We start from the raw sequence: 25780 nt of genomic DNA, 5'->3' as shown, positions 1-25780 counted from the left end.
GCCTAAAAGGAAAATCAATCAGTAAAAGCTAACAAGAAGTTCAATAAAGTGCATCAGGCAATTCGTCATTTTGTGTTCAATTGCGTTTCGGCTTATTTTATGGGATTTTTTCTTCATATTGAATCGATCGAATATCACTTTCCTTCCCGTTGGTGCTAGAAGAAAAATAAACGTACATATAGGTCAAATTATCTTCCATATCCATTAGTGGATGGAATCTGCCGGTCAATATTGTCATGTATGTAAATTAGCTTTTTTTTTTTATCGTGCTTTATATTCTCTTTGGCAACTACTTTCACTTCTATACGCTTTGGCTTTAAGCCATATGTTGGTTTTTCGGGTGTTTTTTTAAAGGGGCGTGACTAGTTCTCTGTTGTCGTTGTTCTAAGCCCCACTTTTCCCTGGGGGATGTCACATGTGAATGAATGCATGTGTCATCTGTCTCTGAAATTCGCTCTTATTCGTAGTTTTACATATATAGAGGTTTACAAAAATCTATGTAGTCATAAAATTTTATAAAGTACAAGCGGATTTTCCATCGGTAAAATTTAGAGAATATAGGCGGACCAACGTCACTGTACTTTCAAACCCGGTTGATTAGGCCAAACATCAAAACTCAACAGGACACAGGCGCAATAAATTATTTGGACAGATATACCGTTAAATTAGCTGTTAAATTAAGTGTGGACGTGATGGAAGGTACGTAGCCTCATCGGAAAATGTTCGGCCTTCTGAAATCTAACCCACACAGTCTCTAAATCAGAGGAAACATTAAATAACATTATTGAATTTTACTTTGATCTGACGAAGAAAAAAATGGAATAAAATTCAGTCGGAGGTCATAAGTAAAAGCATTTTAATGGCATTGTTATTCAACTCAGTTCTAAAACCACACTTTACATAAAAATTGTAAATCAATTTAAATTTTACTTTGGTTAAATAGGTCCAACTAAAAACATATTGATTCATATTATNAATATATATAAAAAGTGGGAAGTTTATGGGCCGGCAAACAGCTTAGGTCATCGATGGTCCTCTGCGTGTTTTCCTTCTTTTTATCATCTTCTCGATCTGGTTTCTGACTCTGCTTTTAAATGTGTACCACGTCGATATCCTAATATGCCAGCTTCTCCTTTTGTACCTCAGGTTGTCAAATACAGAATAGAAACAATATATATATCACCATATGTCTGGTCTCCCAGAGTACTCGATATTCCTTAGGGCGGGGTCGAACCCACTCCATCCTCGCTAATAACTCATTTTTACTCTCCAGACGTCACACGCTCATCGCAGAGTACTTTATATTCCTCGAGGCGGGGTTATAAGCAACTCCTTCCTTTCACGCTAATAAATTAAATTCATTGCAGTCAATTTGCACAAATACAACACTCGATAGAAACATAGAAATGAAATTGATGTTATCGACCTACAGCAATTAATGTTAAGAGTTGGATCTTCGGGTGGTGAGATTTGGTCACATCACTCCCCCAGAATATTCGATATTCCTCGGGGCGTGGTTGAACCCACTCCATTCTCGCTAATAACTCATTTTTACTCTCCAGACGTCCCACGCTCATCCCAGAGTACTTGATCTTCCTCGGGGCGGGGTTTTAAGCAACTCCTTCTTTTCGCGCTAATAAATTAATTCATTGCAGTCAATTAGCACAAACACAACACTCGATAGAAATATTGATATGAAATTGATGTTATCGACCTACAGCAATTAATGTTAAGAGCTGGATCTTCGGGTGGTGAGATTTGGTCACATTCACTCCCCCAGAGTATTCGATATTCCTCGGGGCGTGGTTGAATTCACTCCATTCTCCATAACTTACTTTTACTCTCCAGACACACACTGACCCCAGAGTACTCGATATTCCTCGGGGCGGGGATTAATATAATAAATACCGAAGTGCCTGCATTTTGGTCACACCTCCCCGTGGCCGAGAATCGAAATCATTTCACGAAATTTGAATATATGTTAAAAAGAGGAAAATTTGAAAAAGTATGATGAGTTGGTTTCAAGGCGGACCGAAGTCACGATAGTTCAAGTGATTAGCCGACTGGCACGGGTTCGAGTCCCGCCCGTGACACTTTTCACTTCCCAGCCGTCTTTGCTTATTGGTAATAATAGTTATTAATAAAAAGATAACCAATTAAATATATAAGAGAAAGTAATAGAACATTGACAAAATTATGCTAATTATTTAGGAAGCTCCTTATATTTTTTCTTCGATATCATTTGTCTTTTGTTTTCCTTTTTTTTAAGAAGAGAAATAGGCCTTGACCTCACCCTTCCCGAGAGAGTCATGAATCTTTTAGAAGGTTGCTGTTAAATGTCGGAACAAACAAGCTCAGCCCACGAGATAAATCGCTGAAATCTTAAGCTCTTAGCCGCGACAGCAGTTTTTATAATATTCCTTAAACCCCTGTACTCGTCGTAGGTGGAAATCCATTATACAAACGTTTACTGCGTTTATACAGTGTTCCACCGTACTCCGCCCTCGGTGAAAATCGCTTTAGGAATTTGTGGTGTTTGGAAACCTACCTCTCGGCTGTTTAAAGGGCAATGAGTTCGATTTTCATTCATCACATTTGAATCCAGGCGGCTCCTTGTTAATTGAATGAGGAGGATGGGGTGATCTTAAGCCGTGTATGCCGTGGTAATGAGAACTGGTACGAGTGGAATTCAATAGTGCCGAATTGTCCCAACGTCTCCACCTACGTCCAACCCTTCTCTCCTTTAAATAAGCACCGCGACATCCGTCCTCTCCTCGGATGCTCAATGACCTCGTTATGGTGATAAGGCGGAAAAGGGACTCTAAACCGTTTCCTTCGAGTCAAGAATTTAAAGAAAATTTGTTGTTTTTCCTCTCGTAAGACAGACGGAATTTCCCTAAGTTTGACCGTGTTTCGAAAGCCTTAGGAATATAAATGGTGTCATTTATTGCCGGCGTGTGTTGTTCTTACTTTCAGGCAGATTGCCTCGGAACAGTGTTCTTTTGAGCCAATTGAGGTTCTACAGTCACTTGCCAATTTAGTATAATACCCTCTACATTACTGTAAGACGATTCAGTTTTATTCGAACATTCGGTGTTTCCTTTTTTTCGTAATAAAGGTTAATTAATCCTGGTAATAGCAAACATATAATATTCAATGGGAATGATGGTAAAGTAAAATCTCTACATTTTAAGCCCTTTTTTTCCTGTAAGGTGAGTCCGCTGGTATTGGATTAACCTTAAGGTACGGCGGAAAAGGCGGAGGGAAAAAAACTGCTAGACGCAGTAAACTTACGATTAAAAAACCTTCACCAACAATACACAGGTAGAGAGGGTAAAACTAAGGGGAGTGATAGGGTTATACACATACCCCGATCACTGGCATCTGAGAAAACAAACATGTTCAAAGGTGACTCCCATTTTATGCACCGAGGAGGAATAAACTCTCACCCATAGTATCTTCCAACGCGAAGAAACAGCTCAATAAAAATAATTGCAATGACTTAAGAGAAGCATCGAGTCAATTGAACTAAACTAAGAACTGGGAAATGTACATTAAACCCGAAGGCTGCAGTGCTTTGGGAATAAAAAACCCTGTCCCTGTTCTTCAGTCGTCAACTTCTTTCATAGGATAGGATGATTCGGCCGAATTGATCGCGGCTTAAACGACTCATTGTGGCGCAAACAAAATTAACAGAGTAAAGAAAAAAAAAAACGAAGAAAAATTGCTTCCCGGAGTTAACAAAAGGGAAAAAGAGAGCGAGGAACATTGAAATGAACGAAGGAGTAATACGAATGAACGAAACAAATATTACCATAAATATAAACAAGAGGTGGATCAAGGTCAAAACTACTAAAAACTTTAGGTACTACTAATTTTTCAGTTATGTTCTACCCTTATCTATAATAAGGAGTGGGTAAAATATTTTTCATTATATGCACACACGCACGCACGCGCGCACCCCCCCCACACACACACTGTGTTCAGGTAGATTTGAATTAAATTATAATAATTTAAAATGTTTAGAGTGGTTCGATTACTATTCATCACATAAAAACTAGTGTTTTTTTTAAAATTGCAATTCATCACAGGCTCATTGTCGATTCCATTAGCAGCACTACTTGAATTTAGATCGAGAATAGATTTTCCAGTGGAAAGTAATTGTATTCACAGTCATTTTCTTGTTTTAAGGTAGAAGGAATATTTTATGGCTTTTTTCTGCTCCATTAAATATAAATTGGCAAAATTGACATTGTAGCACGGACGGGGCATTATTTCACGAAGGAAAACCACCGATTGAAACAATGCCAAGAACGATTATAAAAATCATCAGGCAGAAATCATTAAAAAATTTATTTTTATTAAGCCTTTTTGTATATGACAGTAAAATATGTGGGGCGGTATTAAATTGTTTGATTTTCTTTTTTTTATTGCTTGATAAACTTAAACCATAGTTAAACGCCCCCATGTGAGTTGTAACCAAAGGTGCGCCCATCGAAATAGGAAACAAATATAAATAGCTAGGCATATTTCACCCCTCCTCAACTTTACCTTAACCTTCATTTCAAAAGGAAAATCCAAACAACTAAATTTGCTGTGAATTCTATATAGAAGAACCTCATATCTCACAATCTCATAACTGTTTTTAACTATGTGTCGCTCTATAGTGTGTTATGCTGGTCAGGCGTGAGGCTACAGACGCTATGGTATAATTGAACCCCTTCGTTATTTTGTTCGAAATGTATATCGGCTGCCGCTGTACACCCCTTGCTGCACGATTTATCTGTAACCCTCGATAAACCTCATCTTTATATATTCTTTAAAGCTTCAAATTTCCTATGGGCACAGGGTCCTAAATCTTCACGATCACCGGCTACCTAAAATAACAGCATCAGAAATTATTAGCCACAAAATATGGTTTTCCGCCTGGCGGGACATGACGGAGCAATTCAACCCGGATATTGAATTTTCCCGGGATAACGTCGAAGATTGTCCACTTCTGCTTACAAAACTCACCTGTTTTGTACACACAAAACACTTCCGACCGTACACATTGATAAACGTCTAGCACAGGTCCATGTCATCTTTCCTTCACACGTCATCATTCCTGTTGTCGTCCATCGAACCTGCGCTTGGTGTAAATTTATTTAATAAGTTTGAGAATTTCTTCTGTCTCGTTTGCTTGCTGGTTTTTTAAAATTATTTGAGTTGCTTCCTCTCAGCTAGAATCTAACAATAGATAACGGCATCATCTTGTGTTCCCTATGCAGTAGCAAGGCCAGAGAAGACACCTTCCATATATTAGCAGAATGTGTTCTGCCTTTTTGTATTCTGGCAGAATTCACATTAACAAGAGAATATACAATCGCCTCATTAAATAATTCTAAGTGTTCCACTTAGTAAACTTTGTTAAAGAAGCCTTGTGTTACAGGAAAGAATTGATTTCATATTTTAACTATTTAAGATGATTTTATTTCAATTGGTATTATATTTAACACGTCTTTTTTCCCAAGAGGTTACTAATGAAATACCCTACACACAAATTGTTAGGATTTAGTAAGAATAATAGTGCTGTGTTTATTTATTTAAAAAAAAAGAAATAACGAAGAAAAAACTTTTTGCCCGTTTTTCCGCCAGACGGTTGTTAAGACTAAATACCGTAGTGTATTTTTATTTATTTTTATATATTAAAATTTTATACAAATTTAGCTTTCCTTTTCCTATTTATCCTTTTCTATATAATCCTGAAAGGATAATCTGGCCGAACCATTACCAACACATTGTTTCCCTTCGTCGGCTCTTTTCACCAGAAAGAAGCCGACGTCTTATACAAAAATGCCTTTTCTATACCTTCCTTCTCTACCCCTTCAAAATCCAACGTATAAAACAAAACAGCAAAATCTCACTGGCACTTTCAACACGACACGCAAGAATGGCACAATTACACAGAAGACAAACTCTTTGAGTGAGTAGAAATACTCTGATTGAATATAAAAAATATATTTTGCATTGTATAAATTCACTTTTCCACATTCTAAATGTATTTGTTAAATGTAAACAATGTTTGTAAATCCCAGGCCCTGAAGGTGATCTCAATAAAGATCGAAACGTTGGCACGATAAAAAAAATGTTTTTCTGAAACCTATCACACCAGACCGCATCTCACGATTTCTGAATAATTATCGATTAACGGTCACTAATCACCACACANTTTTTTTGGACTCCGGCTCAAATGGCTGCAGTGTCCTCACTATTTCTGTTTTTCCTTTTCCGTACCCAGCAGTATCCTTACGTTGGGTGGCGCTGCTCTCTCCACCAACACCAACGGGGCCCGAGGGAATAACGCCGGGGGTGGCCTGTGCCCCCGACGTCACCGGCATTTCGCCTTCCGGATCTACGGCGTTTGATTTTAGGGTTTTCGGAGCTACGTAATTCAGGTCGGAAGGCAGCTACCCTTCCGACCCTAGCCGATTAGTGGGGCTGCCACTAAAGGTGAACCGGCACACCTCCTCCTCCCTAAAACCCTGGGACGCCTGGGATAGGAGAGGGAAAAGGTTAGTGTGGGGGAAGGGTTGTTATGGAGTGAAAGGTAGGGTATGGGTTTAAGTAGGGGATAGAGAGTTAAGGATGGCCACCAGGTACGGGAGGAGTACATGGACGCAGTTTAACCTCTTGCCCGGGAGGGAATCCATAGTAAAAGTGAAATATCATTTGTTACCCAATTCTGTTTCAATAGCCTTCTTATATTGTTTTACGAATGCTATTTTGTTGATATTCGAACTATATCGTCACGTTAGGCATAGAAGATTATTAATGAAAAGTAATGATCTTTTTTGACACACAAACCCCAATATTTTTTTTAATTTTTATTATTTTCCATACAAAAAGCGAATAAACTTACAATTTTTTTTTAATCCTTTAAATACATTCGTCAATTTTACAAATGTGTCCTATGGTTTTCTCCTAGTCACATGGGCACTACGCTCAGTACTCCGACACGAAACCGGTCTAAACTGGCACTTTCTCTGCTGAGGGAAAAGTAGGCGAGCAGGTCCCTGCCAATGTCGTTTAGACGAAAGGTGAGAATGGAAGTTCAGCAAGCGTAAACGGATCAAGCCTTGAACCTTGAACTGAATGTTGAGGTCATTGTAGATGGTGAAGTTGACACGTAGTGAAGAAGAGCTTTAAGAAACAGAATGTCTTTTGATTGAAATGCTTGGATGTGCTGGATATTGGGTGGCTTCTTGGTACCCTATAGCTTTTCTGTCCAAATAAGTCGAAGTAACGATGTTTTGTTCATTGTTAGTTTGTTGTAATGATGTCTCATTTTGAAGGCCTCCTCTTAGCCAAAATTATGGGATGTCTCTATGGAATACTGTAGCCTGAAAACGAGAGCTCTTTCCTCTCTGCGCTATGGCATCTACAACTCTAAAACATTATTGTATTTTGGAGTGGGACGGAAGCGTTTAAATGTACACATATTCAGATTCAGCATTTATTAATACGTATGTTAATTAACAAGAAAAAATTCCAGTGGTGGTTAAATGAAAAAAGTCTTCTTTTTTCACTTTGTGTAAATGACGGTTCTACTCACAGAATTTCTTTATTAAGATTCAAACTTGATTGTATTGAGTTTAAGGGTAGAATAAACAATGAAAACGGACATAAATCATAGTTTTGTCGTAGGTAACAGCCGTTTGTGTAGAAAATACGGAATTACTGCATACTAATTGAAATTGCCACAAAATTGTTAATAATACATTATTTTGACTTATCGTTTTATTTATATTTCGTATAGCCATTTTATGTAAATTCTTGAATGGTTCTTATGTTGTAGATTTAGACGTACGTGTAATACACTGCGCCATTTAAGGGCTATTGTATCCCCCGTTATGTGCTTAAAGCACACCGGTAAGTCCTATTTCTTCAAGGAACTTGATTAGTGGGCGCGGTTTCAGTGGTTGAATTTTTTTCGGTTATATTTACGTCCCAAAGCATTTCCTTCTTCGAGCAAGTGTAGCAGTTTGTTAATAGGTGTGTTGGTGTCTCCTCTGCTTTTTTTGCAGAATCTGCATTTGCCGGCTTGGATTATACCAAACTTCTTTAAATGTCCGTTTAGTTTGCAGTGTCCCGTTAAGAATTCTGTCAGGATTCGCAGTTTTTTCCTGCTTCCTTTGATACATTATATGACTTCTTTCCTTCCGAAATTTGTTAGGAGGTTCTTGGATTGATAGAAATGATAAATGATGGAATGAGTGTGGTGTTCAATCCTTTTAAAAAGATAGTTCCTACTCGCAGCAAGTTGTTTTTAGCTTATGCCCTTTAGCTCATCATCAGATTGAAGGACTTCTACAACCACATCTCTCGACATGAATTGCAAAAGTGAACCCGCTGATACTTCCGCCAACGCGACGTTCCAATGAGGAGCTGGTTTTTTTAATGGCGCTCAATTTGAACGTGCGAAAAGGGAAATTATAACACAAATAAATATTATAATAGTAAATACTGTAAGAAATTAATTATAAATTAGTGATTCAAGAAAAAAGACAGAAAATTAATAATATCATTAAATTATTATAAAACTATAGAAAACCCACAACTACAGACACTATGATACCAGCGGATTCTTCCCACCCATGGTCCCAAAAGGCTGCTGGTTTCATTTGGCTCATAGACCGTATGTTAAAACTTCCATTAACACCTGCTAACTATAAAAAAGTATTAGAAACTATTAAAACCTTAGCAAAAAACAGCGGGTGTATAGAAATATTTATTGATAGGTTGCTACTTAAAAGAATAAAAAAAATAACTTTAAACGAATCAACAGTAGGACTCAGTCACCCCACCACAAATTAATCATTAGGTTTCCGTTGTTTGCCAATTATCGGAAAAAGTTAGTAAAATTTATAAACAAGAAGGTTTTAGAATAGTTTTTAGAAGTACGGTTTCACTTAAAAACATCCTCTCAAAACCTAAAGACAAGGTAGATAACTTGGAAAAAAGCGGGGTTTACCAACTTAATTGATATTAAATATATAGGACAAAGCGGTAGAGAAATAAAAACGAGAGTAAAAGAGCACTTGCCTAAATCGACCAAATTTTCGGAATTGAAGGACCATCTAAAAGAAACAAAACATAATTTCAATTCAAATTTAAATACAACAGTGTTACATAGTTTCAACAAAGAGAGAGCACTAGCCTGGTTTGAAAAATTTGAAATTAAAAAATGTAAAATTGAACATGGTGATAAATGCATTAATAATATAACAGATTTTTTTCTATCTCCCATTTTAAATATGTACATTAATAATATTAAACGTCCAAATAATAAAATTAATTATTTTAATTGTTATTATTTTTATAATAATTTAATGATATTAAGGTATCATTCTAATTTTCTGTCTTTTATCTTTAATCACTAATTTATAATTAATTTCTTACAGTATTTATTATTATAATATTTATTTGTGTTATAATTTCCGCTTTTCGCACGTTCAAATTGAGCGCCATTAAAAAACCAGCTGCTAATTGGAACGTCGCGTTGGCGGGGGTATCAGCTGGTTCACTTCTGCAATTCATGTCGAGAGACATGGTTGTAGAAGTCCTTCAACCTGATGATGAGCTAAAGGGCTCGAAATCCGGATCGTTGCAAAACAACTTACTGTGAGTAGAAATCATCTTTTTAAAAGGGTTCTTGGATTGTTTCTGTCCAATGAGTGAATTCCACTGTATCCATTCCTCTTATGAGGTTTTTTCATCAGCAAGTATGCTTCGTGAGAAGATAAAGAAATAACATAATTTTTTTTTCCAGGTGATAGCTTTCATCTGCGGTTTGATGGTCATGGTCCTCCTCGTGCTAGCACTTGTCAGCAACGAATGGCTGATGGCCGCAGGCTGGAGGCAGGGACTGTTTTCCCACTGCATAGGAGAAACGGCCCCGACGCCGCTTCCGTTCAACGTGAAGAACCAAGCCCCGGACTGTTACAAAGCGAGGGATGTCGGTAAGTACGATAATTTATTCTGATATTTACCGTCGTTAATTTCCAACCCCCTCAGTTAACTTATTCGGATTCGGATGGTGTGCGAATTACGGACGGGAATGTCCCGGCCATAAAATCCGCCGATCTAATGGCCCTGCTCAGCCAAACTGACATCTATCTCCATTTGAATCGCATACCCTTTAGACACTACCTCTTTTCTCTCTTTAACAGTTCTTCTACGTCCTGAGCTCCCCCTCCTTAAATCGTTATGTACGGCTAAATTTGCTTGGAAACCCTTTTTCCTTTCCCTTCTGTGGGTTGGGTTGATCCTCGTTTCCGCGAATTCCGATTTTATCAGCGCATAACACATGTAAAATGAAGTAAATTAATTCAGTACAACTTACAAATTAACTTTTTAAATAAATCATATTACAAATTAATAACACTACTAATGGTATTACAATATTATCTAATATATAAATATTTTGGATTTATAACCAATTACATTTCATTTTTGGGATTATAATAAATAAACATATACTCGTTGACACAATTTTCCAGGGATCGTTGTGACATGAACACGCCAAAAACCCAAATCATGATAATACACATTAACACAAAACTAAAGAAACATTGAGTACAAAATAAGTGAAAAATAAAATTCATAAAGTTTTACAACCCTTATCAAAGCAATATTATTTATCGTTTTACAATAATAAAAGTATTACAAAAGTAAATAGAAGCAACTCAGCGAATATGGGTATTCGTTTAAAGTCAGAAAATTATCAACTTTACTTGAACAAAAATTACATTAAGCGTAAACCTATATTTCAAAAGAACAAAAAAATCTATGTTAACAAAAGGATAAATTATTATTAGTTAAGTATTTGTATAGCTTTCAAAATTGTAATTATATATTAGCGATTATGGATGAGGTCAATTTGAAAGTAAACCTGCGTTCCTTCGACGAGCTTTCCGGAAATGTAAAAGCTTTTTCATAAGGATTTTGAAGCTTTAATTACTTTTCATGAAGGGTGGTTTCAAGCACAATGAATCTGAACAGTGGAATCGTACAGCATACAATACATTTCAATGCATAATTTTATTGCACTCGAAGCCGTAGTTTTCACGATTGTGAATAGATGGTCAATTTGTTAGCCTTTTAAATTGTTTCAAGTTTCTAAGTCCTGATGAAAGGGATGTATTTTTTAATAGGTGGACGAATTAACAGTATTTTCCTTTTAATTGGTCTTATCTATGGTCTTTTTTTAATATGTAAATTACGACCACATCTAATCCCAAGTTATAACTTGTATATAATTTATTAATTTGCGCAGTATAACTACTCAGCAAAGCTGTACCTCTCCTTCTCCATTCGAAATTCTTTTTTCCTATCTAGAGCTCTTTCTCCTTCCCTCTCCAATTCTCTCACTTTCTTCATTCTCTCTCTCTCTCTCTGTCACTCTCACTTTCTCTCTTTCTGGTCGATAGTAGTTACCCTATTTTTCTACATATCTCTTCCTCTTTCTATCTATCTCTCTTTCCCCTCTTTCTTGTCCCTTCTTCATTTATTTCCCCTTGTTTGTTTGTCTTCTGTCTCTGTTTGTTTGTCTGTCCGTCGTCCTTTCACCTTCATATTCTCATGCTTATTATGCCTCTCTTTCTCATTATCGACTTTATCTTTATATGAAAAATTACAGTAAATAAAAAAGTATCAATTTGCAAGGTTTTATTTTGTAGTGTCTTGTATAATGGTATAATCTTTAAACAAATTACAGTTTTTTTCAAGTTGGCCAGATCTTACTATTCTAGCCAAATGTTTTGAAATTCATGTCTAAGAAACTCATGTTAATTCTCATCAATTACAAACGTATTCGCATTTTTAGCTGAATTTTCATGTAGTTCAGAATTCCAATTTTACCGACATTAATCGTTTTAATGCGAATCGATCGTTATCTTGGCTGTAAAAGGATGTCCAGTACTGTGTAAATATTAAGCCGTAATCACCCTTGATACAAGACAATTTTCCCGGTATATATCATTCCCACGTGTTACGCGGATTAGTCGTAATCCTAGGCCAACTGGAAAATACTTCTCCAATTGCCCCGTTTGGGACAGGCGCAATCATCAACCATTTCAACTTTCATCGTAGTTCACTACTAATTGAGACTATTTTTTGTCGTGACTTTTAAATTATTTGTAAAAAATTATATTTGTTTAAAAAAATGTGCTTTTGTTACATAAAAATATCAGTCCATATTTTTGTGTCTTTGTCAAGCTAAAGCTTATTTGACAGACATACATTTTGTTTTGTTTTTTAGCATCCAAACGTAGAATCAGTCGAATATCTCAATTATAATTAGGTTTTCAAGCCTGCATTTTATAAACATGTTTTACAAAATGCTTCTATAATAATTAATTCGTATAATATGGGGTTCACGTGGAAAATGTTTTGCCTGATGACATCCTGTCCTGGTTCTCATCATTTTTTAATATTGGCATTTACATTTTTCCTCTCTGCCGTTGTTATAAATTGTTAAATTCGTTTTTAATCCGTCCTGCCCCAGGTCCCAAAGGCCTGAATTAATTTGTCGGCTGGATTCGTTTTAGTTGTACTGTAATTAGCCACGCGGAGAGCCAGACTAGTGGACATCGCCCAACCGAGCTGGCAATTACAGTGGTAGCTTGGGTAACGCTATTACTCTGGTCTATCCATTGTTCAGAAGTTAGCTTCAAATCCAATTAACTCAATTAATACATAGATAGAACGGCGAGCGTTGATTGGTGGCAAACACCGTCGTATATTAAAAAAAAGGTTATATTAACATGAACAATTTTAATCACATAATTATAACAGCATATTATTATTATATATAATATTCATATTATGATTAACAATTCATTTTATTTTTGCTGGCCTCGGATATTTCACGTTTTCATTACGCAATTATCCCGACCTTTTTTTTCCAAAATACTAATGAAACTAAACACAAAACGTACAATAATTTAGTATATAATTTGAACATGGACCCTTTAAAAATTATTTTTTGAGATTATCTTAGAAGCATCTCATCCGCCGTCTAGTATAGACGCGTTTTGTGCTCTACTTTCATTGACTTATGATGACCTAAAATCGGGGGCTAGTCGATTTTGTTTGTTTAATTTATTATTATTAAATTAATTATTTTAATTACTGCCACTGGGATTTATTGAATCAAAAACGTACTAACGATTTGGGGTACAAATTTACAAATGCCCATTTATTATTGATCTGTGATTAAAAATAAATTGTATTAATCCATTTATGTTTAGTGGTTTGATTGAGTTGAAAAAGTAAAATACGAACCCACGATCGTTGGGTTAATACACCGCTGCTCTAACAACTTGTCACGATAGCTCAAGTGATTAGGGCAAGGGCGGCGTATTGAGCCGAAGGTGATGGGTTCGAATCCCGCTCGTGACACTAGCTTTTTCATCTCAACTAAGACCTTACATAAAAAGAATAATTAATTGAAACAAATTGTATATTGGCCAAAATAGATATTGAAACGAATATAATAAGCTATAATAACATTTTAATTAATTCACGCCATGTAACCTCTATTTTTACAAGTTTAAAAGTAGTTACAAGTTATTCAGATATCGTGAGGTGCGGTCGGGTGTGATGAAGGTTTCAGAAAAACATTTTCTTTATCGTGCCAACGTTTCGATCTTTTATTGAGATAAACATATTATATACAGAACAAAACAAATATAAACGTAATTTCTTAGAAATGGTTTATAACAACAGAGATAAACACAGCATCAATTACAGAACAGATACTTGTAAACTCAGTCGCAGCTACGCCAATATCATTAATCAAATACAATATAGATAACATACATATATCATTACATTACATTCCACACGTCAAATACTTTTCACATAGTCTAATTTTCCAACAATTTAGCTTTCCTTTTCCTATTTATCCCCTTTCTATATAATCCTGAAAGGATAATCTGGCCGAACTATTACCAACACATTGTTCCCCTTACTTTTTCACTTTATTTTGAAAATTTGTTTTCACTTCAAAAAAGCCGACGCCTTACACAAGGTTGTCTTTTATATACCGACTTCCTTCCCCACCCCTTCAAAACCAAACATATATAAACATAAAACAGCAAAATTTCACTAGCACTCTCAACACGACACGCAAGGATGGCAGAATTACACAGAGGAAGACACTTTGAGTGAGTAGAGGTACATTGTTTGAATGTAAAATATATTTTGCATTGTATAAATTCACTTTTCCACATCCAAAATGTATTTGTTAAATGTAAACATTGTTTGTAAATCCCAGGCTCTGAAGATGATCTCAATAAAAGATCGAAACGTTGGCACGATAAAGAAAATGTTTTTCTGAAACCTACATCACACCCGACCGCATCTCATGATATCTGAAAAACTATCGATTAACGGTCACTAAACTCTACATAGTAGTTACAAGTATGAAAAGAAGGGAAAAATAACTTTAATTTTATTATAATTTCATAAAGAGAATGAATTGATTCAAACCTTTGATTAAAAAATAATGAAATCAATATAATTGCATAGTGATCCATGATCATAGTGATAGCCACCAGCCAGACATGTATAGTGATTTATTATGAACCGGTTCCTATCAACACCAGTTAGGGAATGTCGTTTTGTGCTCTTCACAATGTCACCAATAGTTGTGTTGTGTTATCATTCCATTGATGGCGTAAATTGTATGGCGATATCTTGTTTCCCCCCACTGCTGTCACGGTTGTATGGTAATGTATGTTGTACTCCCTTGCTATTACCAGTTCTATGGGAATGTTACCGATTTCAGAATTTATATTATGAGGTTGTGTTGTTATTCCATGCTGGCTTTGATTGTTTGGCTGTAGATATTAACGACTATACCTAGACAGCAGTCTGACATGAAATCCCGACACAAGACTGACTCTATACTAACGTAAGATTTGGAAGCTATGAACACTTGTAGACCGAAATCTGTTTTGACCATCAAATCTCAATGATGAAAGGGTAATCGACCAACTGCTATTCACAATATATTTGGTGGGATCGGGGATGAGGACCGATGAATGTTGTGTATTGAAACCATGCCAAGCTTTCGGTGTTTTATTTCATCCTCAGCGCTCTACAACGGACATACAAATATATTTTTTTTTAGTTACTCAGTGAGAATCAACAATCAACTTATTTTTTAAACTTACAGATTCTCAGTCAATATTTAAACATTATTTTATTCTACCTACATGATAAAACTTCCAACTTTTTCCATCTCTTATTTTTTAATTCTGAAATGACCGCGCGCCCGCACCACTCATTCAGCTCCATCATCTTCTCATCTTCTAAATTTTCATGCTTGAAGATAATCAAAAAGAAACGTTTATCGACTTTAGAAATCCATAAATTATGTTGAAAGCTGATGGATTGTTGCTTATTAGGACAGATTTTAAGTTTATTGGTTTTGAAATGTTTGGGACTTTGCTCAGATTTTTTTGGCAGTTTGTGTCTTTCATTTCAAAAATTATGTGGGAAGGATTTGAAGGGCAATCGCAAGTGGGACAGTTCGGAGACGATGCCAAACCGATTCTCTTCTTGTAGCTACCCCATAGGCCATGATTTGTCTTCAGTCTAAAAATAGTAGAATAGAACTCCTTTGACATTCCTTCTGGGCTATCGTCTTCCGAAAACATGGTTTTTTCTTGAGCTCAGGGAACAGTGACCTGTAACAATTGCCAACATTTGATGCGTTGTATTTTTCTTGCCACAGATTTCTACAAAACCTTTCCAAAAAGTTTTTCCCGTCATCTTTAGGAATTTTAATGTCAAGGGTTGAACCTGATGTTGCAGCCTCTTGTGTCTTGTGCATTAAAAATTTTGTTTTAATTTTATAATAAATAAATAATTAAACCTTTGATATTTCTAATCCAATAAAACAATTTTACACATTAAATAAACAAGTAAACAGCATTACATGCATAAATAATTTAATCACCTAACTAATTCGGTCGTTTAACAATTAATGTGTCTAAAAATCTGTCTTAAGGAAAATCTTCTCTTCCACATAATCCATTCATACTTATCTAACCAACAAAAGTTTATTGAACAATATTTCAAAAAACAATGTGAAATTCTCAACAAAAAAAAGTCTTAAAACTAAAACATGCTCAAGTACCACACATACCTGCTCTGAAACAGACAAATTTGTAAAAAAAATAGTACTAATATATCTATCCGTAGTGGAGTGAACAACATACAAAATTTGGGTCCCCGTACAATTTTCCGTACAAAAAGGTAACTTTCCAATTAAACATTTAATTACAGACATGGAAGTGATAATTAATGTTATAATTGATCTAAAAGAAAGAAACATCGTAAGTATCGACCGTTAGAAAAATCAGAAAACAAAACTCAATCATTCGTAAAAAATAACCCTACTTTGGTCATATCCAAATCTGAGAAAGGAAATTTAACTATAAATATGAAAAATAACACTACAAAGAAAAAAATGAAAATTCTAGAAGACAAAAATAGATGTAAAGTAAGGAAAACGGACCCCACCAGAATGATCCAAACTATAATGAAATAGTGGAAACTTTAATAAAAGGTCAACATGTTAATAAAAACCAATGGTCACAATTAAAAACGAACAATGTTATATGCACAAAAGTATATAGATTCCAAAAGTCCATGAAACTGATACACCATCACGACCTATTGTTTCATCGATAAACCGCTTTGCACTGTCAAAAAAGTTCAATAGTCGAAATATTTTGCAGGCAACTTAAAATTCGTAGAAGTTAACAAATCAAGTAACAAATGCATTATGATGATGAAATGCTGGCATTCTTAGACGTAGAATCCCTGTTTACTACCTTTCCATTGGGCCTCATAACGTTGTAATGAAGAGCTGGAAAGAAATTGTGGAACTAACAAATATCCCATCCCACACCGTCTGTGAGATGTACAATTGACAATGTTCAATGGATATTTTAAATTGAGAGAAACAATATATGAACAGATACAAGGAGAAATTATGGGGTGGACCAATTTCTCCCATCTTAATCCCATGATATCGTCATGAATGAATTGATTGGGTAAATCTCACTTACAAAGATTTAACAATAAAACTAATTATAAAATATGTGGATGACTTGTTTTTGATAAGAAATACTTGAATAATACAGTCAGTGCGTTCAATTCGTTCCATCAAGTTCATATACATACGAAACAGAAGTAAATGGAGAATTGCAATTTTTAGATTTATTGATCATTAGAGAGCACACTCAACTTGGTACAAATTGGTATCAAAAACCTACCAGTACATACAGAATACTCCATTTTTCATCGGCGCATTCTTTCCAAATAAAGACAAACGTGGTGTTTAATCTGATTGATAGAGCAATCAGATTAAGTAACACTACGTTCCATGTGGGAAAACAAAAGAAAAATAAAGAATTTACTGAGGAAAAATGGATATCCATTATCACTAATTACGAAGGATCCAGCGGCCCTGCATGCGAACCCGACATACTTACAAATGGGCTATTTTCAAAAACACCGTCCCCTACGATTCATATAATCTCGTTGAAAAAAAATCGTAAAAAAATTTGTATTAACAAGTTGCTTAACAAATTAGCTTAACAAGTTAAAAGCCAAAAAACAAATGTACTTGTATTCACTATTGATGTACCTCAAAATAGAACTAAGAATTTTAGACCACTAATATAAATAAATCTAATATGTAATAAACAGAACATTATTAGAAAAAAATGTGAAAATTTAAAAATAGTTAATAAATTTAAGGATAAGAGCGAAAAAATTCTTTATAAATGTGTGGTGATTAGTGACCGTTCGTCGATGATTATTCAGAAATCGTGAGATGCGGTCTGGTGTGATGTAGGTTTCAGAAAAACATTTTCTTTATCGTGCCACGTTTCGACCTTTATTGAGATCATCTTCAGATCCTGGGATTTACAAACATTGTTTAAATTTAACAAAAACATATAGGATGTGGAAAAAAGTGAATTTATACAATGCAAAAAAATATTTTTATTTTTTGTTTTTATTTTTTTATGTTCAATCAAAGTATTTCTACTTACTCAAAGTATTCTTTTTCTGCGGCCCTGAAGATGATCTCAATAAAAATCGAAACGTTGGCACGATAAAGAAAATGTTTTTCTGAAACCTACATCACACCAGACCGCTCTCAAGATTTCTGAATAATCATTCTTTATAAAGTTAAATCGTACGGAACCTCTTTCTCAAAGTTCCAATGTATAATATAAAATGCGAAATCATCACATATTACGGCCAGACGAAGCAGTACTTGCGAGAAAGAATAAGAAGTAAGTTATAAAAATAAGTTGATCATCTCAATTTCAAAGGTGGGTAACTAAAAAAATTATATATTTGTATATCCTTTGTACAGCCCTGAGGAAGGTTAAATAAAACACCGAAAGTTTGGCATAGGTTCAATACACAACATTCATTGGACCACATCCCCATGGATCTCACCATATATCATCAAATCTTGACTAACTTTATAAGGCTAGGATGATTTTGTACAAACCTATTGGAAGTGTGAGGTTTCGCTACGATATCCAATAATCTCTCATCCACTCCTTCCAATCAAAAGTCCTGAGACAAATTGACTCCACTGCTGTCACCGAGTGTATTGTCATGTTGGGTGTACTCCCACTGGCAGTTTTCCTTAGGGATCGTTTGACTAAAATAAATTAGAAAATTTTGTGATATTACTTCATTTTTAAAAATGAAATCAAAATTAAGTTTATCAAATGTTCTGATGTAAATTTCCTAAAATTCAATCTAAATGATATTTTTTTAAAAGATTGGTCTGGTCTTAATAGTACAGGCAATTTTTTTAACGTGCCAAAGATTCGGTTATCATATCCAGGATGAAACTACTCATTCAGAGGAAAAAGAGGATTGGAAAAATATACCTCTGGTCTGGCGCAGATAAATATAAACAAAACAAAAAGAACATGGCTAATTGATTTAATAACATTACTTTTTCAACGTGTATGAATAGCAACAGATAGACAGATCCATTATTAAATAGCATATTCTATAATCATTAGAAATTTAATCAAATTATTCTTTCGTAAACAATAAATTGAAAACAATTCAATCAGCCTTTGAAATTTTATTGGCGATTAATATAGAGTACTCTCAGTGGTTCGAAATTAGTAAAACTTTGCTTTAATAATTTTGTAATATANTAATTATACTTTTCACCTAAGGTTTTGGTTGAGATGAAAAAGTTAGTGTCATGAGCGGGAGGTCGTGGGTTCGTATCCCGACACTAGCTTTTTCATTTGGGCTTTTCAGTTGGGCTGCCAACTGTAGGTTTAGGCCGTATATAATTTTAGCACAGTTGTAGGGATGGTCTCAGCAGAATATCGAGACTCTTGAATCCCGCAAAACTTAGATTGATAACCTTTTAAATAGTTATGTTAGTAGATGTAATGTGGTACTTAAAGTATTTTAATTGACTTTGGATATAACTTTATTCGTGTGTGGAAGGGTAATCTTCAAAGATAGGGGGTTAGTAAAATAAAGTTAGAAAAGTATAATTAAAAAAAAAGTAATATTTTATGTTGATTTTGCGATTTTGTTGGTTTGGATACGATTTGAATTTGAACTATGTTTGAATGCAGTTTTTCTTAATTAAACCATGTTCCTCCATCCCAAACCTGATGTTGATGATGTCTTTCAACACTTAACTGGTCCCCCAGACCCAAAAAAATTAAACTAAAACCAACCCTCATAAGTGAACGAAAAATTTATACGAACATTTCTTTTGTTGAACAATTATAAAAAAGTTCGCTTAGGATTTTTTTGTACATCGGTTTTGATCATACTTGCCTGCCTATGACGAATTACACTAAAATCTATGCTATGACTTAAATTGATATATTTTATGTTAGAAACCTATAAAGAAAATACTTGGATTTGTTAGTAATTCATCACAGAAAACTATATTACACATTAGTGAACTTTATAAATTTTTAATACAATATGATTATTTTATGCGGCGCACATTAACAGAGTACGAAGAATTGCGCCACAGTATAATATGATGTACCCTGTCTGCAGATGTTAAACAACTTCTAACACATAGTAGTTCATTAATAAGGTATTGATACGATACCTGAAGCAAGTTAAAGTCTATGGTCACATATCCCTTTCTTACGTAGGCTGAAATAACTTCTTCACTTTGAGCGAACGTTTTCATTAAAATGAAATTTTTAGTATGTTTGGGTGTGTTTATAATGGAATACCAGTGCCGATTTACACATTAAAGTATTCTAGGGCATTTAGTTTTATAGATTACAGCATCAAAATCCCTGGCTTGTGTAACCCAGTTGTGTAAATTTATTTATTTGCGTAAGTGGTTAAGTGTGTATGGACACTATAGAATATCGAGTACCCACAGACCCCTCGAACCAATTACGTTAACTGAGGATAGTGAATGCATAATTTTACTGTATGTGAATGTATTTATTGGCGTGAATGAAGGTAGGGCGTTACGGGGAAAATCGCCTTGCTGGGGTGCCGATTGCAGGTACATATTTTTAGCGCAGTTTTAGGGATGATCTCAGCAGATTATCGAGACTCTTGAATCCCGCGCAACTTAGAATGATAACCTTTTAAATAGTAATGTTAGTAGATGTGATGTAGTAGTTCAAGGTGTATTTTAATTTATTTAGGATATAACTTTGATCGTGTGTGGAAGGGCAAGCTTCAAAGATAGAGATAATAAAATAAAGTGAGATAGACAAAACTTGAGAACCTGGTAACAGTCCTATTATTCATATCTAACTTTGATTTAAAATTTGTATACCAGTTGTGTCTGTAATGGTAATCATTTGTTCAATTATATTTGTAACGCACAAGTCAAACAGTTTAATTTTTTATTGTTACAGCTTACATTAAAATAGCAGCAGGGCTCTGTATAGTGGCTCTAGTCACAGATGCCATGGCAACCATCCTTACAGGAATAGGTCTTAAAACTAGCGATTACCGAACGAAATACAAATTCTACAGGATAGCAGTATACGTTATGATATTATCTTGTAAGTAGTAAAATAAAAATTCTTTTTGTTATTGTTCCGTATTAATGATGCTCAATATTGTACAGACAAAAGTCTAAAACTAATACTGTTATGCTTTTGTAATTTAAATTATAAAAGTTATATTGTAAAATACTAATAGTAATGTTTTTGTTTTAGTAATATCTGTTTTGATGGCTCTTGTGGTCTATCCAGTCTGCTTTGCAGCCGAACTTAATGAAGGTAATTTTTTATGTTATCCATCTTCAATCAATTATCATTTAAGGCAAAATAATTGGATTTTGTAGTTAGTTCTATTAAAATAACCAAAGTACAGTCAAATGAATACTTAACCATGTTATAAATAAGATTCTGTTATTTTGGAAAAAATTGTGCTGTGTGGAAATTTTTGGAGTAAGCTGTTATATAGACTATAAGTTTTATATATGTTTTATATTTGAACAATTTAATATGTAATGTGTAATTTTTAGTGATCGTTAATTAATAATTATTTAGAGATCATGAGATATGGTTTGGTGTGATGAGGTTTAGAAAAATATTTTGTTTATCGTGCGAGCTGTGTTTATCGTTTCGATCTTTATTGAGATCATCTTCAGGGCCTGCGATTTACAAACATTGTTTACATTTAACAAATACGTGTAAGGTGACTAAGAAGTTATCCTTTTTTTAGGCTTAATCAAGGTATTTGTACTCACTCAAAGTGTCTGTTTTCTGTGTGTCACTATTGTGTGTCGTGTTGAGAGCGTTACTGTGATATTAATTTCACTAATTTCGTGGTCCGCTTGACCAATTAATATATTACAATTAATTAAGGTTTTTAGTTGAGATAAAAAGTCAATGGCACGAGCGGGATTCGAACCCACGATCTTCGGCTTGATACGCCGCTGCTCTACCACTTGAGCTATCGTGACCTCGATCCACTCGGACACCAACTTCCCATCTCAACCGCACCTTTTGAATTTTCCCTCCTTTTTGCCATTTTTCAATTCAAAATTGTTGAGATGGGAAGTTGGTGTCCGAGTGGATCGAGGTCACGATAGGTCAAATTTGTTATTTTATTTACATTGAAGGTAAAACTGTTTAAAAAGCTGCTTGATGAAATAAAAGGTGCTTTTTTCTATTTATTATTTTATCCATTGTAGTGATTCTACTGTTAATATATTTTTTATTTTAAATGAAAGAATAATAAACTTTTATAATAAGTTAGTTTAAAAAGTGTTGTTATCCCTCCTTTTTGCCAGTTTTCAAATTCAAAAGGTGGGGTTGAGATGGGAAGTTGGTGTCCGAGTGGATCGAGGTCACGATAGCTCAAGTGGTAGAGTAGCGGCGTATCAAGCCGAAGGTCGTGGGTTCGAATCCTGCTCGTGCCATTGACTTTTTTATCTCAACTAAAAACCTTAATTAATTGTAATTTTTAATGATTTTAGTGTAAATCTCGAATGGTATACGTTTTAAAAAGAATATATCGATGATTGTTGAGGAAGGTGGCTGATTGGTCTGTAGAAGGATATGTGTTGGGATGTTTGTGGGTTTTAGGATTGAGAATGATGATGGAATACATGAATAAAAGAAGAAAATGCATGTAAATACTTAATTCCCTAATTTCGTGTCCGCTTGACCAATTAATATATTACAATTAATTAAGGTTTTTAGTTGAGATAAAAAAGTCAATGGCACGAGTGGGATTCGAACCCACGAACTTCGGCTAGGCGTATCTAGCTCTACCCCTTGAGCTATCGTGACCTCGATCCACTCTGACACTAACTTCCCATCTCAACCACACCTTGTGAATTTTCCCTCCTTTTTGCCATTTTTCAAATGTCGTGTAATCGGATTGAATTCTCGGCGACAAATGACAAAATTCATAAGGTGTAGTTGAGATGGGAAGTTAGTGTCCGAGTGGATCGAGGTCACGATAGCTCAATTAGTAGAGCAGCAGCGTATCAAGCCGAAGATCGTGGGTTCGAATCCCGCTTGTGCCATTGACTTTTTTATCTCAACTAAAAACATTAATTAATTTTGATATTAATGTTTTTTGTTTATATATGTTTGATTTTGAAGGAGTGGGGAAGGAAGTAGGGGTAGAAATTCATTTTACTATTAAGAGTCGGCTTCTTTGAGGTGAATGGGACCGACAATAGAAAAAAGGGGACAAACACAGAAGAAAACAAACATAAACTTAACTTTTTAGAAATGGTTTACATCAACAGAATACAGGATCAATTATAACAACGGTTACAGAATTAGTTACAGAACAAACACACGTAAACTCAGCCGCAGCTAAGCTAATATCATAAATCAAATTCAATGTCAATAGCATACATATAACACACAAAACGTATAATACAACATATAAAACAATCATTACACTCCATATATCAAACAATTCTATAGTCTAATTCTTCAACATTTATCTCTTATTTCCCCAATAATTTCGTCTACAATAATCTTGAAGGGCTAACCAGGCCGGAACGACAAACCATTGGCCCTTTTTTATTACTATTGTCGGTCCCTTTCACCTCAAAGAAGATGACTCCTCATAGAATTTAAAAGAAATTCAATTCAATAGAAAAAAGAAATTTTTCTCCCTACTTCCTTCCCCACTCCTTCAAAATCAAACATATAAACAAAAAACATTAATGTCTCACTAACACTCTCAACACGACACAACCGTGACACATCTACCTCAGAAAATACACACTTTGAAGAATACAAATACTTTGATTAAACCTAAAATTTCTAAATAGTGTACATCATTGTATAAATTCATAGTCATATCTTTTATGTATTTGTATAATTTAAACAATGTGTGGTGATTAGTGACCGTTAATGGATAATTATTCAGAAATCGTGAGATGCGGTCTGGTGTGATGTAGGTTTCAGAAAAACATTTTCTTTATCGTGCCAACGTTTCGATCTTTATTGAGATCATCTTCAGGGCTCAATAAAGATCGAAACGTTGGCACGATAAAGAAAATGTTTTTCTGAAACCTTCATCACACCAGACCGCATTTCACGATTTCTGAATAATTTAAACAATGTTTATAAATCCCAGGCCCTGAAGATGATCTCAATAAAGATTGAAACGTGCCACGATAAAGAGAATGTTTTTGTAAACGTACATCACACCAGAGCGCATCTCACGATCTCTAAATAATAATTAATAAGTTATTTGAAGATGTGTGTATGCTGGTGCAAAAATAATGCAGGTTTTGAATAGGCAGTCAAATCTATTTTCAATTTTTATAAAATAAAGGAAATTTATTTGAAATATTTTCCATCGCAATCTATACATCTTTCACAACGTGTAGTAAGTGCTTTCATTCCGCTGACATAAAAATCTTTATTTCGACTCACAATTAAGTCTTGGGAGGCGTTTTCGGTTTCGCCGTTTTCTCTGAACATTTCATCCCTCAAGAAGTGATCAAAATGCCTAAAATAAAGGAATTCTGTAGGCCAGAGGTCGGGTGAATATGGAAGGTGGGGTAAAGTTTCATATCCTAAGTCCTTAAGTTTCCACAGAGTTGGCTTTGCGACAATTGGCCTGGCGTTATCGTGAAAATGAATCGGCCCCTTACGGTTTACCAACGATGAACAAAGACGTTGACGTTTCCCGTGCATTTTGTTGATTTCTTGGCAATATTTTCTTACTGCGATAGTTTCATCATAAATTAGAAATTATACTGAAAACCGCAGTAATATACCACCAAACAGTCACTATAATATTTTTTGGGTGCAGATTTGGTTTCGGGAAGTGTTTTGGCACTTCATCGTTGCCCAGCCCTGTACGCCTTCCGTTATCGTACAGAATCCATTTCCCCTCGCACGTGATGATTCGATCGAAAAATGGATCATTTTAGTGGCGCAACACAAGAGACGGGCAAATTTCAAAGCGTCGATTTGTTTGGGCTTCGGTTAGTTCGTCGAGCTTCTTTACTTTACCATTTTCCTCTCGATGACATACAACGGCTGACTGGTCAACACTAAGCTCTTCCGAATTTCCCGTGTGGTCTTACGTGAATTTTTGTTCAATCAACGTTTCGAGTTGGTCCTCGACAACAGAATTGGACCTAAACTTCCCTGACTTAGACATCGAAAATTTCCAAGACGAAATCTCTGAAACCAAACCTTCACTGTGCATTCGGTAATGCTTCCCTCCCTCCAAACTGTATTGATATTACGCGCGGTTTAGGCCGCGCTTCGCCCAAGTTAAATTCGTACAAATAAATTTAACGAAAATCTAGTTTGGACATTTTGAGGATTTAGCATTGTTTACATGATAAGCACCTGCGATAATAAAACAACTTTTTAAAACATTCATTAATTTTGCACTAAACCAATATTAAACCATTATTGATGCGTTGGTTGTGAGATCTAATCTATGTTCTATCTAGATCTCTCTATGTTTTTCATCTCACCAAGTCCTTATACACTGACAGGCAAAAACTTCCACCCACTTAATATAACTTGATTTGCATTTATTTTTATATATTAATCAAAGTTTCACCTTTTTAACCTGTAATATTGAGTCTTTCTAAAAAAGCAAAAATAGTAAACTGATAAGGAAAATGAAAAAACACGGACAGAGAAAATTTGTTTAAATTTTGTTTTAGATTTTTAATTAACATTTCAATATCGCGTATTTCCACCTCTTGCCTTAATTATAACTC

At 34.8% G+C, this 25780-nt stretch overlaps 1 protein-coding gene across 5 annotated transcripts in view; it reads left to right on the top strand.

Annotated features, from left to right (window-relative positions):
- LOC106669291 (transmembrane protein 47) overlaps positions 1-25780 on the top strand; it is a 217691-nt gene that overhangs the window by 185526 nt on the left and 6385 nt on the right. For all 5 annotated transcript variants that reach the window (XM_014398647.2, XM_014398650.2, XM_014398648.2 and 2 more), the window contains 3 exons: positions 9812-10001; positions 20964-21113; positions 21270-21332. In XM_014398647.2, coding sequence (XP_014254133.1) covers positions 9812-10001; positions 20964-21113; positions 21270-21332 — 403 coding nt within the window. The remainder of the gene's footprint in view (positions 1-9811; positions 10002-20963; positions 21114-21269; positions 21333-25780) is intronic.

Source organism: Cimex lectularius, unplaced genomic scaffold, assembly GCF_000648675.2.
Source record: "Cimex lectularius strain Harlan isolate CLEC.00 unplaced genomic scaffold, Clec_2.1 scaffold35, whole genome shotgun sequence".
Lineage (NCBI taxonomy): Eukaryota > Metazoa > Arthropoda > Insecta > Hemiptera > Cimicidae > Cimex > Cimex lectularius.
Note: the sequence above shows the minus strand (reverse complement) of the source record. Positions and strands in the feature narration are given on the sequence as shown.